We start from the raw sequence: 19,496 nt of genomic DNA, 5'->3' as shown, positions 1-19,496 counted from the left end.
GGCGCCACTCATTTCATTTCATGCACGGTCACATCGATCTGTAAATGTTAAATAATGATTATGCAGTCCAAATCAATTGCAACGTAATCAAAAAGGAGAATTCATCAAAAATGTTTATTCACACCAGAGAAGTGACAAATAAGAAAAAAATGGAAATTTCTTCATGCCAAATGAACCATCATCACCAATGAATAATAAGACATATTAAAACCGATTCGTTAGATTATTAATAATTTATTTTACTTTTATTTATTTCATTTTTTTCACTTCATTCGTAATAATTTACTTTATTTACAATTTTTTTTTCTCTTCTCATTATCATCACCTAAAATGATGTATTTTTCAGAAAATTTCACAATTTTCTTTGCCTTATTTTATGTAAGTTAAACTCTATACTCGAATTTCAGTTATTTTCTCAATTTTGTTGTTAATTTTGTTTGTTTTTATAATCATTTTTCTTCTTGTCACTTTCGAAAACAAACCCAAAAAAAAAAAACATTGCGTTTTTGCATTTGTTCAACAAAGTGCGCTGCAATATCAATTCTTTTTCTTTGAATTTTGTGTGTGTGTTTGTGTTATCATACTAGGTAATTAAATTTTCTCATTTTCATGTTGGATATGAGACGCTTGAGATATACAATATATTATTTTGTGTTTGTATAAAAAACCAAACAACGGTAACGCCGAATTTTGTTCACAATTTAAAAAAAAGAACCAACAAAAAAACGATTGAAGCCGTAAAATTGAAGACATTGTCATGTAGATCACAAGAAAATGAGGAGGAGTGTGTGTATATATATATGTTCTCAGTTAAAGTGAAATTTAAATTGGAACGGTGATCCATGGTAGAAATGTTGATTGAATGGATTTTGTCCACGGAATCCTCCTTGTCCAGCCTCTGGGTCGAGTGGATCTTCACCGTTATCGAATTGTTCTCGTTTTTTATCATCGGTAAGCACTTCTTTGGCGGCCGCAACATCAATGAATTTCTTTTCGGCGACTTTTTTCGCATCGCCTTGATACGCGTCTGGATGCCATTTTTGTGCGGCCTTTCGATAGGCTTTGACAATTTCGCGTTTGGTTGCCTTTCTTGACACGCCCAATATTTTATAATAATCACGACGTTCGGCTTGTTTTTGCCGTGCTTTTGCTTTCTCCAAACCCTCTTTGGCCCGCTGCAAATGTTCATCCATTTCAAGTGCACTTTGGTAATCGTGAATGGCTAAAATAAAACACGATAAAATGCATTTAACAATAATCGTTGCAAATCACGTTTCAATTAAAATCACTTACCATCATCGAACATGTCGGTTTCCATGTATGCTTCGGCTCGGTCACACAGTACACTCGGATCCTTTTGCAATTCAAGAGCTTCACGGCATTGTCCAATGGCATCGCTATATTTTTCACCTTTAACATGACACGTACACGATAATTGCTTGGCATTGAAAATGATCATTGGAATTTCGGTTTCAAGTTTAAGTGCTTTTTTCGTGGCATCGATACAATCTTCATATTCACCACTTTCAAGTGATTGATGTGCGTCAACTAATGCTTTTTCCACTTTTTTAATTTTCTTATAAAATGGGAAGCAATCTTTGTGCTCTGGATCCAATTTTAAACATTCACGAACCTCTTTTAATGCATCGCTTGCATGACCAATTTGATATAATAAATGTGATAATTTGTAATATCCTTCGGTACTGTCTTGTGTTAAACGATTTACCGAACGTAAATCGGATACAGCCGATAAAATATCACCAACGGCAATATGACTGTCGGCTCTCATTTCACGCAACTCCTTTGACCATGGCGATACTTCAAGCAATTGTGTCATCAATTGTATGGCATTCGGATGATTATTGTATTGAATCGATTCCAAAATGTACACGTATTGTTCACGTGACGGTTGTACACGGCTATACCAATAATTTGCATCTTGATGGTATGGATCCAATTGTAGTACATCGTAGAAATCACGTTCGGCACTCGCATAATCACCGACTTTCATATGTACAGTGCCCCGTTGGAATCGTGCAGCCAAAAAATCGGGCTTCAATTCAAGCACTTTTGTTAAATCGTTCAATGCAAATTTTGCCTTTCCCAATGCCAAATAAACCGTACCACGTTGATAATATATCAAATAATTGTGCGGATCACCCTCTGAAAACAAAATCATTCAAGAAAAATAAAACCAATGAATTTTGTTAGCACGGACACGTCAGTCAAACAAATATGACGAAGAACAAAAAAGTTAGCTCACCAACAGCTGCATGATAATGTGTTAACGCATCGCTTAATTGACCATTGACTAAAAATTGTTTTCCTAATTCTAAATGACGATCGACCTCTTGTTGTGACGCCGCTGTTTCAGCTCCTGCAATGGATTTTAATTGAGACAAACTCATGTTATTTCACGATTTTCGCTCTATCGTCTGTTTTCAATGTCATCATCACCAATATCAATTAAACTCGATGTAGAATTGAATGAAAATGTTTGAAATTCATCGAAAATGACCGCGTGGAAAATGTAATGGATTATATAGAATGATTCAGAACATGAACTTACCGTCGAAAAAGAGCTCTAGAATTAACAACAATAGACAAGCGGTTAATCGTTTGTCGGTCAACGATTGTACGTTCATATCGAATGCGTTCAGACTCATTTTGTATTAATTTTGAAAACAGCAACAAAAAATTTGTTTCTTCTATATATTTATGGCTAATGAAATGCAGCTATGAAGTTGTGAACGGGGGAGGTCACAATATGTAAATATGTTCAATATTCCTTTTTTGTATGTGCGCGAATTGTTTTTAATTAAAATTCACTTTCGATCGTGGGCAACAAACGCCAGGTGGACACCGATTCACTTCTTCTTCTTCTTCTTTCTCTGTCTATCTATTTCTCTGCTCGGTTATCGGCACGTTTTTATTTATAGATATTTGAATGATGTTCCGTTTTATTCTATCCTCTTTCTAAAATTCAATAAAATGTTTCTCTCCTTGGACCCGAATTCTGATTTTTCTATTAATTTCCGTAAAATTTAACTTTTGTAATTTGTAACACTTGTAATTTTCACATTTAATTCTCAAGTCGAGCGGAAAAAAAGAAGTTTATACGATTCAACTATATGTCTACTACAATGCCACTTCACCCAACTAATCGTTTATTTATTACTGATAATTCATTTTCACATTGACGAAATATTTATTTGACGACGACGACAACAACAACAACAAAGACACACAGAAGGTGACAGAAAAAAAGAGTTTAAAATGAAAAAAAGAAAACTAACTGAAAAATATTGCATACATTCAAACGGCTGAATGAAAATTATATCGTAAACACTTCGTTTTCAAAATATGAATATTTGATTTGACTTTTGTGTCGTGTAAATTCAAGTCGTCAGCGATAAGTATGCTTTTGTGTCTTGTAATATTTGTACCAACATATGAACCGATGAAACCATTTATTTTTACTACCGCTGCGGCGGTTCTCGGTTTATGTGGTCTCGTGTGATTGGTCCAAATAATTATGTGTTTTGACTTTTTCTACTCGTGATACACACACCAACACATGCACACACCAATTGCCATTTGGATGATGTTGATTTGCTACCACCACCACCACCACACACACATATGTCATTCCGACATACACACTCACTCAATCAGAATAATGTGTGCGTGCTTTAGTATTTAGTGAAACGTCATATCATTCCATGTTGATTCCATGTGGTGTTACTGTGTCATATGTTAAGCATTTCTCATTTAAGCTTGAATAATAAACAATGGCAATTTTGACAGGCTACCACCACACTCCCATGTAACGCATACACATTGCACTGGACTTTTTGAATGCGTTTATATTAAAACATACACGCGCCCATTTATTTGTATTTGAATTGTTTTTAATCTATTTTATCTCCGTATACGGAATATTCTATTTGTATTTCAAACTTCTGGACTTTTCGACACATGATGATAACTCAAATTCCATCATCTTTCGAAAGTTAATGATCAAAATTCAAAGATATTGGCGCTTTTTTGCTCCTTTTTTATTTCAAAGTTTTTTCGCTTTTGATATTTCCGCAGAATTGTTGGAATTTTAAATTTTTTTCTTCTTTGATTTCATTGCTGTTGGAATAAAAAAAGTTTTTTTTTTTTGATTAAATTCATGTTGAATCAAGAAAAATCAAATCTTTATCCGCCAACTCAAATTGTCATGTTTTAATCATAAGAATCATTCATCATTTTTCTACACAAAAATTCCAAGTGGAACACCAAAATTAACGTCCATGGAATAAATCGAATGTTCCAAAGCTTTGAAAATAGAAAAAACGCCCGTTTTTATGCAATCGGCATACTTTTGAATTGGTACGGAGTGGTTGAAGCGATTTCAACTTAACACTGGTTTCATACATATATTTTTTGTTGGCTGCGCGTGCAATCGAATTTAAAACAATGTTTCGTTGATCATTGTTCTTCATTCTCTCGCTGTCTGTGGCCGTTTAACGTCTAATTCAGTCCGTTCAGTTTAGGAGCTCGTTGTGTGCGCTATTTGAATCGTTCGTTTTGAGTTTTGAACAGTGCGTGTGTTTTAGAACGAAACAATAAAAAGAAATAAATTCAAACCAAAAATTAAGGTAAATAAAATAGTTCATTTTTCTAAACAAAAAACTCACCGAAAGTTTGATAATATTGATCAACGATTGAATTTCTGAATAACATGTGGGAAATTCGATCAAATTTTAAATTACATTAACAGAATGTTTCGGATCCACGTTTGACCATCGTTGCAAGTGTAAAGTGTTTGAATGACTTAATTTCTGTGACTTATTTCCAGACTAAATTAAAAAAATTATTATCGTACAACAATCTTTGTCCAAAACGTATACATTCACGGCACATTCTGCGCACAAATTCCGTTTTTAGCAGCAATAAAATAACGAAATTAAATTCTGAATCATTATGTATATTTATTTTTGTTTATTTGCTCATTTTTATATCATTATTTGCTTGTTTTGTTACATTGTGATCAACGAATCTCAACCCAAAAATGTTTGCAATCATTTACGTGAATCATTCAAAGAACAACCAAAAATGAAGATGAGAATATCAGGCGAAGAGGATTATTTTGTTCATTTCTATGTTTTTACTGTGTTAATATCGTGCCCATTAGTTTTTCGGGCGAATGATTTAAATTAATCGTGCAATGAAGCATAACAAGACTGATTGATCATTATGACTGATTTTGGTTTGATGTTCTTAATTGTGGCGATGCAACATTGTATAATGTCTTCGCTCATATATAAAACGCTCCATTTTTTCTTCCAAATTTGTGATCGTCGTTGGAACCGCCTTAATAATATTTTTACGCTGGTCAATAGCACAGTAAATAATAGAGACTCTCTTTGCTTATGATCATTATAAAAAAATGTAGTGCATCCAAAGCACGTATTATTGTTCTGTGCTATTCACAGTTTGGTGTATATCTGTGGTGTTTGCGTTTGCCTCAGTTATGTTCTTTTGGACCATGTAAACCATGAACATGGAACCAACACAATACCAAGCATCCATGTATGGTAATTCTGACTCTTCGGCCATAATTCATTCTGAATTCTTAAGATAAATAGAGAGAAAAAAAATACTGAAAAAATACGCACAATCATTCAGATTAATTAAAATACAAAAGACGCAACAATGAACAAAATCGCACTTTTCTTTCTTTTCTTCATACGTGAATGACGTAATATGGTTATGATTTTATTATACCGTTGCTACTACTTTCTTTCGCCGTGTATTTGCTTTGTACTTTGTGTTTTATATTCTCCCCTTTGCGCCAGCTTAACTAGAAGGATTTTCGTTAACTTCCACACACACTTTTCGCTGTGTGTTTTTTTTATCGCCGTTTTGCCAATACACTTCATCTATTATTTACATAAGTATTTAATATCATGTTGTTCATTTGTTCTCTCTTGTAATGTTGTTGTTGTTGTGACGACGATGACGACGGGAGAGTGTAAAAGAAACGCATGTGATAACTGTTTTTAATATCCATAATAAATGTTACGCTTTTAATTAAGTGCAGAGAATTCAAGCGCAAGAGCGCAATAAAACACTGTTTAAATGCAAAATAAATAGTGCGACCATACACCGCATCAAAGCAAACACACGAATCCAATGCCGATGATACCACACCAATGGAAAAAAAGAGATGAGAATATAAAATTCAAATAAAATTGAATAAGGTGGAAATGATGTACTTTTCATTGGCACGACTCGCACAATACCGTGAAACATTCGCGCGCGAACGACAAGCAAAAAGTGTCTAATGCACGGCTCTGAAGCAACCAAGAGAATTTGAACGAATAAAATAGAATAATAATAAAAAAAAATACAAAATTCTACATGTGCAGTTTGTTGGATAACAATAAATTAATATGCGGAAAAGTAAAAGAACGACTGCACCAACATGCATGTACCGTAATCTATGAATTTTCATTCTCTTCAACAAATTCAATGGAATTGCTCTTTATAGCTGTTGCACGCATTGTAAACGATTCACTTTGTCGATAGTTTATTAATGTTATTCAATAAAGCACTTCATCAAAAGAATTTACACTTTATTACTTTGATTCTCTCTCTTTCTACTTCGGCCACTTTTCTGGGAACGTTTTTATTTCGCGCCATAACATTTTTTTTTTCTTTCTTTCATAAAGATAGAACTGATTTTTGGAGGGAGAGAAAAAAACTGTAATTTATCGCTTTTATCGGACAATGGGCTGAAATCGCGCAGAGATAAAAAAGCCTGCAAGAAAAGAGCGATAGAGAAAGATGACTTTTGATATATTGATATAACAAATTAAAAACTGTGTCATCATTTTGATTGTGAGTTCCGAAATAAACTCAACAGCCGCAATTTAATCATTATCTCAAGTCATAAATGTGCGCTGTTCTATATAAAACAACAATTGCGTAAACACGACTTGGCTTTTTTTCTCTATTGTGTCCCTTTGTCGTTAAATGAACACCTCCGCCGTACAGAGAATATTTACGAGAAAGTGAAAGAGCAAAAAAACTCATGTCCTTGAAAAGTAAAACCATAATAAATATTATTCATCTCTCGCTCACGACACGCAAATCCATTTTTGCCTTTACTATCACTTTTTGACGACGACTACACGACTCGCATTCAGGCTAATTATCAGATTGGTCTGCCGATTATCAACCAAAACGCATGGGTCAAATCTATTAACACATCCTCGATGATCGCATCATCCGTCTGCATGTTACAAATTATAGCACATGTTTCGTACTATTCGCACAAGACGCGTCTTTCAATTGACGGTCATTGTTTTTGCATGTGATATCACCAAGTTTTTTTTATCGGTAATGGGCTTCCGCATCGAAATTTTTTGTCATTTGTTGCACATTTGCTTCGGCGAATAAACAACTGAATGGATTTAATTTATTTGCTTTTATCTTTTCGGTGGGTGTTGAAATAAGCTCTAAGTGAATTAATCAAAATGTAAATGGATTTTTTTGTGGACAACGATCGAAATATTTTTTTCTTATTTTTGTTTATTTTTTCAGTGGAATTTTTCTAAATTGATGATCAAAGATTAAAATTTTGAAGTTTTCATCAAATTCTATTTAGTTTATTAACCCTCTAGTGCATAGCCCTGCCTTTAGGCATGGTGTATAAATTATTGTCTAAAATATATAATTTAAAAAAAAAGATTTTATTTATGAATTAAAATACATTCAGTAGGGCTCAGGCTTTCATTTTCCGGTCATTTGACAACTGGATGTAAATCGGTTGCTTAATTATATACACGGTTGTACTCGAAAACAGAAATTTGACAAAAAAAATTATAATTTTCTTTGTTTATAGCAGATTTACTGCAGTTTAAACAATGGTTTTGATTGTTCTCGAATTTTGTCAATAGCATTTTTTGAGAAAACCATGCGATTTTTTGAATTTCGATTATTTTTTTAAGGAATTATAAACCAAAACAATCATAGAAAAATAAGTCTCATATCGAAAAAAAATTAATGCATTAGAGGGTTAATCATAGATTTGATGAATGTATCGTCATCTTTTCGAATGTCCATAACTAGAAACGAAGTAATCTTTGGTGAGACCAAATAATTACTTCATTTCTGAAATAATGTACACAAAAATACTGAAGATGCCGAACAAATTCTTACGGTATAATTTGTTAAGTCAAAGCAACGATTGAAATATTGTCTTTTTTTCTATCTCTCTTCTTTTTTTGATTCATCGAGTGATTTCTATATTGAATGCCGGAGAATAAACGTATTGCAATCATAATCAACAATTTGTTGACATTTACCAGCCATTACTAATGTACAGATCGAAAATCTAGTTATTGTATCGAAAGCGATTCGTGTCACCGTTGGTATTAATTATCTGCAACGAAAAAAAAGCGATTAAAAATACCAACAACATTTTTGTTCAATAAAAAAAGCGACCAAAACAAATCACAAAAATGTCAATTCGAAATGATTTGCATCATGATCGTTGTGTCACTGCTCTTAAGTAGATTAACAATATTGTATTTATTTGCACCAAAAAAAGATGAACAAACATGCTGATTTTTCGCGGAATATTTCGTTCTTCTTTTAGATTTGCTATTCACGTTTTCCAAATTAGGCAAAAAAAAATGAATTACCGGCTCGGAACAATTCATTTGAGGGACTACTAGTTCACTCAACTAGTATTAAATGGAAAGATAAATACATCATTTTTGGTGTATTGCGGTAATCAGCGAGAAAAATGAAGAAGAAGAATAGAAATAATCATTACTAAATTGAATTTCAATGGGAATGGCTGTGGTTGGTATAAATTGGACCCGATATAATCAGCCAGTTGCGAGACTCGGAAGCAAAATTCAATACTCATATTGAATGCGTAGTAGTTTTTATTCCCTTTCAAAATGATATTGTGTGCGCACGCCTTTTTTTCAATGCGTTTGGCATTCGGCGTTAGGCTTAAATTACGCTACCAGCCCATGTACTTCATTTCAATCGGTTTAGTTTTTGTTTTTATCACAGTGTCTTTCAGAATGCGCACACAGAGGGAGAGAGAGAAAAAGAGAATATTTTGAATAACACGTCTATAACCGTGAAAAATTACGCTCATTTCTGACTATATCATTATACCTGTTTAACTTATTGTTACTATTATTACGTCTAATTATTTGTTTATTCATTCGCCATGTATATATATCATGGAATATGCATACGATTTAGTGTACATTTTTTTTTTTGTTTTCACGCATGCCATTCGTTCATTCGATTGTTGAGTGTGTTTGGCTCAGTCGTCGTGTTTTTTTTTTCTTGATTTAATTTAAATGTACTTATATTTCTATTTTCGAATAATCTCTACAAATAAATTATAATAATATTTCCACTGTATTACTCGTCAAAAAAAGGAATTTGTTTTTTTTTTGTCCCAACGATGGAGCAAAATGACAATGCAAAAACAAATTCATAGAATAAGAAATTAAAACGCGGCTTGAAATGCAACGATCTTTAATATTAGTTTCGATGCGATCACACGGTGCACGTTAATCACTGTTGTAGCACGCTACTGAGTCACCGAAAAATCAACGAAAAGAAAATCGTATTCTCATCGTTCAATTTTAGATGGGCTTTTATTGTGTTCACCACAAAGCATCGGCCAAGCTACGTGTGTGTGCGTGCGCGCGTTTTCTTCAAGGGTCCGAAACGAAATTTCATGAACAATGGCTGGGCAATTTCGGTTGTATGTCACCCGTAGAGTGATGAAGCGCATGCATGCGTAAAATCCAGGTTGAATAAAACGTTTGAACGTGATAAATGACGGGTATTTTTCGAAGAGAGAGAGAGAGAACTGAAATTATGACGAGCGAATTGAATTCATTCTTTCGTCTTTGAAAATCACAAATGATTCTTGAATTTGTTTTTCTTTCTCTCCCTCGCTCTTCAACGGGCATAAAATCAGAAGTATAAATGTGTCCGAATCAGAAGTGATGAAGAAAAGAAAAAAAAACGAAGAAAATAATTACATTTTAAACAAGCGGAAATTTTACGCGATTTTTGTATTTTTCTTCTGAATTGCGTTTCCAGAATCGAGTTTCATTCGTTCTCATTCAAGAATGAAATTGGTAATGGGAACTCCGAGAAATGAAAAGTGATGAAAATTGCTTCAAATATCTAACAACAACAAAAGAAACAAACACCAAATCAAGACCCATCAATTTCCGGTCGTAGATACTTAATTATCGATAAGCCAAATGACTATATGACTATGACTCGCTCTAATAAATTCTCATGGCATTTGGATCGAATATGCTTTTCATACTCACAATTTTTCATGCATTTAATGACGTGTTGTTTGTGAAAAATTCGGAATTCGTTGTGGTATGTCATCAACAACAACAGAATGATGACATGCATCACGATTATATCATTAGATCACAATGAATATCCCGTGGCATATTCTGTCTGTATGTCACCTCTTTCGCTTCGATTTTATTACCATAATTTTTATGACCCATTGCAGTTTACTGTTCACAATTCACTTCTATTTCATCCATAAAATGAAATCAACAGATTGCTTTTCCATTCGCAAAGCCAGTTATAAATTTAAATTGTGATGGAAAACCATAAATTGTGTTTGTTCTTCGTCATTTTGTAATGGGCGATGAGCAAATAAACCAAAATTTCATAAATAATTTATATAATATGAAAGATGCACATATGGCCGATCCGACCCACACATTCTTGATTGTGTCAATTTTGTTCTATTTCTGGCAAACAAACTTCTGACCAATCAACCAAACAACAATATCAATACAAAATGTTGCTGCCGTGATAGTGGTGCTGTAAAACAGTTCGGATAGACATTATAAAATATCACAAATGAATAATCCATATTTCGAAAGGAGTGATCGTATCTAATTGTAGGTCTTTGATTTGCTGAAAATATGAAAAATATGCTGAGTGGAATGTTGAATGTGCACATAATGAGACAATAACAACAGTTTTTTTTATTTTTATTTCTATTTATTTCTGTGTGATTCACTGGGACTATCGTTTGTATTGGTCACTCTGTTTCTCTTGGAATCTAAACAATAACAAATCACATTGCAATAATCAACTCATTGTAATTGTTGTTCTTTCTATGATCAGAAATTAACCGATCACAACTAATCGAATGGATTAGTGACTGTTTCATTTCGATATAAGATGAGTAAAAAAATGTTGATTGAAAAATCGTTTATTTGCTTGCAATTATCGCACATCATTATCGCGAATCATCATCGATGCTTATTTTTCGATTTCTCGCGATACATAAAAAAGCGTTGCATTTAAGTCGCCGTTGCAATCAGAGATTAAGTCATAATCCTGCATTTTGTTAATGATCTGTTTTTTGCTTCGTTCTCCTGTTATTGAATTTTTCAATAATAATCATTTCAAAAAAATATTCCATTGTTTCAATGCGCAATGAGAAAAACTGACACACACACACAATTATTTATCATTGGGTCTTGTGCACGTCAATTTTCTCTTCTCACATCGCGCAATTTGTACAGACGTTTTTTTTTTACTCGTTTTTAAATGATTATGTAATGTGCACGCTTTTAAAATGGAGTTTTTATTTAACAGACACACCATTTTTGAATTGCAAATATATTTTGATTTGTAGCTCTTTCTATCTCTCTCTCTTTTTCCCTCCCGATTTGTTTCAATATAGAATCAATAGAAATGGCTGGATTCAAGTACACGTTGGGTATCAATGAGCTGTCATCGAGAAAGCATAAGCTTACAAATGCATTGCTCGCCGAATTTGTAGGTAAGTGTATGAGATATTTGAACAAAACGTGCGGCAAAATTTACTAAACATATGAAAACAAAGATAAATGAAGAAAGATCATAAAATTATGAGAACAAAAAAAAAACGATTTTTTTCTTCGTTCCAACAATTAGAGAAAAACGGATGTTTGAAAAATGCACAAAAAAGAGCTGGAACTTTAGTTTTAATCACCTCTCTCTCTCATTAGGTATATTCCTGTTGAACTTTTTCGCATGTGCAGCGTGTACATTTGGTGATCATACAATGATATCGTTTGCATTTGGATTGACTGTTTTTGTGGCCGTTATGGTTAGTATTTCTTTGGAATCTCAACGTTTGTTTTATTTGTATTTCAAATTATTTTTGCCGTCGTCGTCAACGGGCTGCAACAAAAGGTGTTGTGACTGCACAAATTTATGGACACGCTAAGCTTCTATCCCATTTTGGGAAAATGAAAAAAAATCTAGAGAAAAAACAATTGGCTACACAGTTGTAAATGCACAAACAAAAATAGTTTCGAAATTGCGTGAGTGCGACATACACCTGATATAAATTTGCCAAATGCAAGTAGAACACATGTCAAATCGTTTGAATTAAAATTAGTTCATATTTACAATTGTTTTGTGTTCATGAATGGTGTGTTAATTTTCTGCTCATACATATTTGATGTCCATATATATTTTTTTTCTTGCCAATTGAAACACTTGTGTGTGCGATGAACGAATCGAATACTATATGCAAGAGTCGAGAGGAAAACTAAAAAAAACTGTATCAATATAAAATGAATTGCTTGCTTCTACAAAAGAAACGTATGCATTTCACTAGTAATGTGATCGGATAAATTGACATGTACACCGACCGACCGGTTTCATCCCATTTGAAGGGAGCGATAGAAAAATGCGCCACATCATTTTCAAATAAACAGCCGCTTCTTTTTTTTTCATTCTGCTCAAATTAGCTAATCATCAATTTACGGTGCGAGGCAAATAATAGCAATTACAATTGTAGCAATTACTTGTGTGTACGCGCGACGGTGGTTAAACGCTTTTTTTAATAAGCGCATTTATCAATGCAAAACGTGACAATATTCGATTAGATGTGTACTGTTAATTCGAATCGAGAGTGGCTAGAATGAGCGAGCACGGTTACAATGTGTAGTTATTAGTTCGACGTGCAATGCTCGTTCAACATGTGTATCGGTTTCAAACACATTTCGTTCACTTATCACTGGCGTCTCTTGCTTATTGTCTCTCGCGACCACATTCAGTAATAGTCGTCGTCATGCTGGCATTGCCCACGACGTGATCTTTGTATGGATTGCTTTGTTACCTTCGAAAATTCATTATCAATGAATAAATTGGCCAAACAATCAATTTCATTTTTTTTCGCGCTCGCAAAGACGGAAAAACTCAACTAGATATTCAAAAACAAATAGTCAAACACGATGAATTTTGCTAGCGTTGAGAGAATAAAAAAAACTCCATTGATTGACAGCACGAGCATAAAAGGCAATGTTTCTCTCTATTTGCGAATATGAAATAGGGCGAATTGAAAGGTGAGCTATGAAACTCACAAAATATGGTTGTTTACAATCAAATTCAAATAACCAAATTTGTGCACACAAGTTATACGGCATGAGAAAAAAAAACACGCGTTTTGAAATAACAAAAAAAGCACGCACAAAAACGAATCGAAGCGATGAAAAAAAATTGAATGAAATGACAAGTTGGCATATGATCGTTTGCCATCTTTATGGATTGACGTTCTGACCGAAATACCAAAGACCAATACCGTGTACGTTTCGTTACCTGGGCGCTTGTTTTACCATTTAAAATTAAAACGCGCTGCGAAAATGCGATAGCAATTTTTACAAAATGCTAGAATATGGTTTTATCAAATTTATACACAAACACTAGAGTGCAGTGGAGCGAGTACGCATATGCATCGAGTCAAAGCCACCAAACCATTTTTATGGTCGATTTATTGGCTAGAGCGATCACAAGCACGATTGAAGAGAGACGCGAGTGATTGAAATTTAAAAAAAAACCGTCAAACAAAATCTGCACAAATGAAACCATAAAAAGATAGACCTGCCCATGTTGGACAATATCGAGTCAATGAAATTCGATGTGTTTTTGTTTGGTTTTTCCTTGGATCATTCTTGTTTGTGGCTGTTGAATATTCTCTATCTTTCACTCTCCTTCTCTATCTTTGATTGTGTCGATGCACTTTGCAAGCGTAGAATTAAGCGCGCATTTTGGCTAAAGTTGCAAAGGCGTTTATTCATCATTTTCGATATGTGTTTTCATTCTAATGAATATCGCGTTTCGATGTACGCGCGCACACATATTGCAAATGTTGCGGTATTGTGAGCGCGCGCTCTTTAATATTACACAAGAATCTCTCTAACAAACGCACATTTATGGCAAACAGAAAAATTATCAACACAACAGTAAACTGTGAAAGATCAAATTGAAGAGAGCAAAAAAAAAACAGTCAAACGACCGAAATCGATTCGCATTCGCCAATTATAATTTTCGAATATATTTACTTACATTGGTTGTTAATTACACCTTTTGTTCGGTGGTTACAAAAACATAAAATATATCAAAATGCACTATGCATGCATTAGCAACGCGATAGGTGATATCTAAACTCGCATTTATATAAAAAGCAACCAAATGAGGCAAAGATGAAAGCCCGAGATAGCCCGTGGCGAAACGTGTTCGTTGATTGAATTCAAACAGGAAAGACTGTCGACAAGTTCATAAAATAAATTTTCGCATGTGCATTACGAACGACAACGAACAAAAAAAAAGACACGCGAATAAAACAAAAAACCAAAACCAACACACAAAATTGAATCATTAAAAAGAGTGTCACACTGTTACGAACTGCAATAGTGATATAAAAATTCCATCGATAATTTTGCACCGTCTCTATATATACAATTAATTTGGTGGCGGCAAGTCAATAAAAATTAATATATTTTTTTTTGTAACTGCGTTAAATCGTTCGTTACTTTATTCGCGCAAATGAAAATAAAGTTGTCTTAAAATGCACTCAAACACATTCCGATGTGACGTTAATTGGCTACTCTTATTGAAATTACATAGATTAATTGTTTGTTTTTTTTTTTCAATTTTACTATGTATAGGCAATTGGACACGTCTCAGGGGGTCATATAAACCCAGGTATGATTTTTTTTTTTTGTAAATTTTATGTTCATATTTGTTAAATGTATGGCCGTTTTGTTTAGCTGTAACGGTTTCTCAGCTAGTGACGGGTAAAATTAGTGTGGTTCGTGCTTTGCTCTACATTTTGCTGCAATGTTTGGGTGCTGTTGCTGGTTCAGCCAGTTTCAAAAGCTTGGTACCGGATTCGTATCACAACGGTTTAGGGCATACGAATTTAGCAGAAGGATTGACTCCATTGCAAGGACTTGGTCTCGAATTTTTCCTCGGTTTCATTCTTATTTTTACCGTTTTTGGCGTTTGCGATGGCAACAAACCAGGTTAAATTCCGTTTTTTGATCAATACATTTTGAAACGAATTCAATCAAATTAAATATGTTGTTCGATTGTAATCGATCTAGACTCGAAATATGTTGGTCCATTGGCGATTGGATTGGCGGTTACCGTCGGACATTTAGGAACCATCAAATACACTGGTAGTTCGATGAATCCGGGTGAGTTTGATTGATTTGAGCGAAACGCAATAGATCCAAATATGTCCAAATATTTTCATTGAAATTATATCGATTTTGTAAAATTTGAATTGTATCTTCTTCAAATATTGAATTTAGCTCGAACCTTTGGAACAGCAGTAATTACTCAAACTTGGGATAATCATTGGGTGAGTATACTGGCAAACAGAGTCTTTGAAATGTAAAATGTTGAAAAATCTCCACACATAAGTACTAAAATAACAGATTAATCGTCTGTTTTTTTATCGAAATCGTTTGTTGTTCATCAAACATTTCATGTATTTTGCAATTTTTTCATCTCCAAATTTTATTTTAAAAAAGATCTACTGGGCTGGTCCGATCCTTGGTGGAATTGTGGCATCATTGTTGTACACACAAGCTTTCAGTGCACCAGACGTTGAGGTTGATCGCAGTGAAAAGTATCGCACTGATGCAAACGAAAAAGAGGTGAGATCAAGAACACTTGTACTATAAAGCACATTTAAAAAAAGAACTAACTGAAAAAACGCACACGGTTAACGTGAAAGAAAAAAAAACGAACCACGAATGGGACAATAACCGTTATCAGTTTGGAATCAGTGAAATGAGCTCATTCGGGTGAACTAAATAAAGTAAAAAAAAAAACAAAATTCAAAGATTCGCCATCATATACATAGAATATTAGCTCACATCACATACCACCATTTATTTGCCAATACTCATCGAAATACTCAGTGCATTTTGTATATTATGTTTTAAATGTGCTAAAAGTCAAAGGGGCTTTTATCTCTTTCTTAAGCATTTCATCTATCTCTTTCCGTATAGCTGAAATGTTGCTATAAATATAAGTGTATTAATATTTTTTTTTATATGTCTGTGTGTTATTTTTGTCTCGTAATATATGAGTATTCCGATTTGTCTGTTGTTTTTTTATATGTTTCCGTTTGGATACAGAAAACGGACCTATTAATTTTGTGTATCGATGAAAATGAAATAAATGTAAATACAATGTAGTGTTTGTATGTCTCTCTCACTCTCAGAATCTGTGTCATCCACACTCTTTCTCTCGCTCTCTCGTTCTGATACTGTCTCTAATCATTTTAAAACTATTCTTTTTTTAGGAGAAATATTTAGACATCAAGTACATTGATGACGTTTAAAATGAAATTATGAGCGTTGATCTATCAATCGCGAAAAATGCGCTAGTGCCAATCAAATGTTATTATTGTTGAATTCATTCATATTGTTTAATTTTGGTTTGCATAAATAAAATAATCCGTGCTTTTGTGAAACTTCTGCCCGTATTTTGAGACAAGAAAACAAAAAAAAAACAAATCGTTTATATAAATAAATAAGAGATATCATCAATTACAAAAAAACTATCATAAATTATGACAGCCATCACTCAACTCGATAATCCCAACTGAAATTATCAGTTATCAAAATGTACGTAAAACGGTTTTTATGCATTGGCGTGTGTATATTGAATTCCTTAGTGTCATGCTCATTCGTTTGTGTTTTTTTTTGTTGTTCGCATGTGACGCATATACTCCAAACTAATGATGCAAGTGACCGGGTTACTTGATTGGAACCATTCATTATGCTAGAATTTTAATATTTTTTTTCTCCTTTTTTTAAATGGTTTTGTATGATAAGAGCACCTGAGTGGTTTGAATGTCAAATTCCTACGATTACAATTGATTTCAATTGAGCTTGTGCTTGTGTCATTCAGTGATCATTGTTCAGTGTTTATTTTTAACTGGCTTGAAAACACTATTTCCATTACTCAATTCCTCAATAGAAAACAGACATCATTCACACATCTACATTTTGCTTAACACTTTTCGCCTACTAATTTTGCCATTGCATTTATATTTTAATGCTTAAGAGAAATCCACATGAAGTTTTATGTATATATACCAGTTTTTGTTTAACGTAGAATGATGAATTTTCAAATTGAAATCTAGTTTTTACATTTCAAATGGATTTTTATTTCACTTTTTTGCACATCCAAATAAATTACATGCATGCAACATTCACAAAAGTAAATATATCCGGCTCGCTTCACATGGTTGTACATTAAATGTTTTGGGGAGGTTGGAAAAAATGACTAGTGGCTGGAGGGAACTGGCGTTATGATTCTTGCGGATTTATGGCAGCAGTAATATGTTTATGTCAAAAATGAGATTAAATGTAGAGGAAATTTTTAAAAGATAATGTTTGGTGTATCACCCCTGCGAGTGAAACGATTCTTTCATAATATTTCCAGCAAATCGAGAAATTTTTCCAAAATTCAATTTTAATAAAGGCTCTATTTTCTAGGCGTCCGATTTCAATAACTAGGTCAAGAATTATCAAAAATCATTCACGATCATGATCTGTGAACAATTTGTTCGCCGGTTTCAAGAAATCGGACTCGATTGTGATCAGACGTCTAGGAAATAGAGTTTTTAGTTCCACTAGATCAATCAATCCTCAGGCAAAAAATGTGCCAAATGGTAAACTTTACAGAACTCCAGTGACACTCCTCTCTCCAACTGATTATGATCAACCATTTGTTAATTACAATTGGTACTTCAGTACCTCGAGGCTTAACTCGTGATTTAGATGATTGATTGTCACCCCAGCTAATCACTAAACACTTAAATAAAAAAAAAACAAATAAAGAAGTGTCAAAGTATAAATGAAACTCTAAAACTCTGTAGTAACAAAATAGCGATGGGAAATAGTATCGTATATTCCCCATACAAATTAATTTTATCGGATCTACGAATACGACATCTGTTAAAAAAGATACCGATTTTTGTTACTACTGTTGCTTTGACACAGCTCAAACGAACTCTTCGGCTATGGCTGTATTACAGATGAACTAATACAAAAGAACACACAGACTCCGATCCTGTGTATGCGTATGTATTGTAAATTTTGCACAAGCAGCTACGATTGACGACTGAGTGCAGAGATTTGTAATACATACGCATATACAGAATCGGAGTCTGTGTGTTCCTTTGTACGTTTACACGAGCTGTATTAAAACACCACTAGTAACAGAAATCGGCGAGTTTTTTAGTAGATGTCGTATTGGTGGAATCGATAAAGAAAAATCTACGATATTAGCGCTCATTGCAAAATAGCAAATAATATCTTACTCCATTGGCGCCGATTTGAAGCGATGCAAATTTATTTACTTGAAAATTGTTCACCTGCATATATTTCATTTAATTTGCATTTAATTTTGTTCGTATGCACCAAACTTATTCAAACCAACAACAACAACAACCAAAATCACAAATTTAAAATGAAAAATATAATCAGCGATCGTGTAAATAGAGCGAATATCACACATCAATGTTATGTCTTCATTTGGTCTTCTTTCTCTTTTCAGCTTCGGCGTCTAGATCGTGTCGCTTAATTTTCTCTCTTTAATTTTCTCTCGTTTTATGATGATTAAGTTCGTAAAGAAAATGAATAAATTAATAATATAATTTGCACACAGAATACATACATCTCATGAAAATGGCGCAATGAAACTATACCGAAAAGATTGTATTCCAAAATATTTTTCATTTACTATTTTTTTTTTAAAGCACACACAAAATTTTTGAAGAAAATGCAGTGAAACTAACTTCCACAAATGTATTTCATAAATTAATGCATTGTAATATGGCCTCTTCGCAGCCGCGTTAGTGATTAAGTTCGAAATAAATAACAATTTAATCCGAACATTTTGAAGAAATTTGTGAAATGAATTTTACCACAATGACAATTTTGCATCATGAAAAATTCAATTTTACCATTTTTTGTCCTAAATAAAATTTTCATCAACCGGCTTTTCGAGATTACTTTTAATTTAATGGGTTTTTTTCGACTTTTTTGCATTTTATTTTCTTTTTGGTAAAATTTATTGATGTAAGGATCAGATGCATTTAAATTGAATCGCAAAAG

At 33.4% G+C, this 19,496-nt stretch overlaps 2 protein-coding genes across 3 annotated transcripts; one reads left to right on the top strand and one right to left on the bottom strand.

Moving 5' to 3' along the window:
- Positions 1-288: 288 nt before the first annotated feature.
- LOC116338794 (dnaJ homolog subfamily C member 3) lies at positions 289-3,283 on the bottom strand. The gene is made up of 4 exons (XM_031764275.1): positions 2,570-3,283; positions 2,264-2,377; positions 1,294-2,163; positions 289-1,222 (listed from the first exon to the last, which is right to left on the bottom strand). Exons 1-4 carry the CDS (start codon positions 2,664-2,666, stop codon positions 807-809), a joined length of 1,497 nt encoding a protein of 498 aa, XP_031620135.1. The 5' UTR covers positions 2,667-3,283; the 3' UTR covers positions 289-806.
- A 1,200-nt stretch (positions 3,284-4,483) lies between these two features.
- Positions 4,484-19,347, top strand: LOC116338621 (aquaporin AQPAn.G). 2 transcript variants are annotated; one of them, XM_031764010.1, is made up of 9 exons: positions 4,484-4,646; positions 11,768-11,866; positions 12,075-12,175; positions 15,024-15,060; positions 15,126-15,380; positions 15,462-15,554; positions 15,672-15,721; positions 15,894-16,019; positions 18,937-19,347. In XM_031764010.1, the coding sequence occupies exons 2-9, from the start codon at positions 11,779-11,781 to the stop codon at positions 18,961-18,963; spliced, it is 777 nt and encodes a 258-aa protein (XP_031619870.1). In that variant the 5' UTR covers positions 4,484-4,646; positions 11,768-11,778; the 3' UTR covers positions 18,964-19,347. The 2 variants fall into 2 exon arrangements, with proteins under 2 accessions (XP_031619870.1, XP_031619869.1); XM_031764009.1 differs by lacking the exon at positions 18,937-19,347 and adding an exon at positions 16,673-18,263.
- The last annotated feature ends 149 nt before the right edge of the window (positions 19,348-19,496 follow it).

The sequence above is a fragment of the Contarinia nasturtii genome, unplaced genomic scaffold (genome assembly GCF_009176525.2).
Source record: "Contarinia nasturtii isolate CC-2019 unplaced genomic scaffold, AAFC_CNas_1.1 Cnas_scaffold_414, whole genome shotgun sequence".
In the NCBI taxonomy this organism is placed as follows: domain Eukaryota; kingdom Metazoa; phylum Arthropoda; class Insecta; order Diptera; family Cecidomyiidae; genus Contarinia; species Contarinia nasturtii.
The sequence above is the reverse complement of the archived record's forward strand: the minus strand, read 5'-3'. Positions and strand labels throughout refer to the sequence as shown.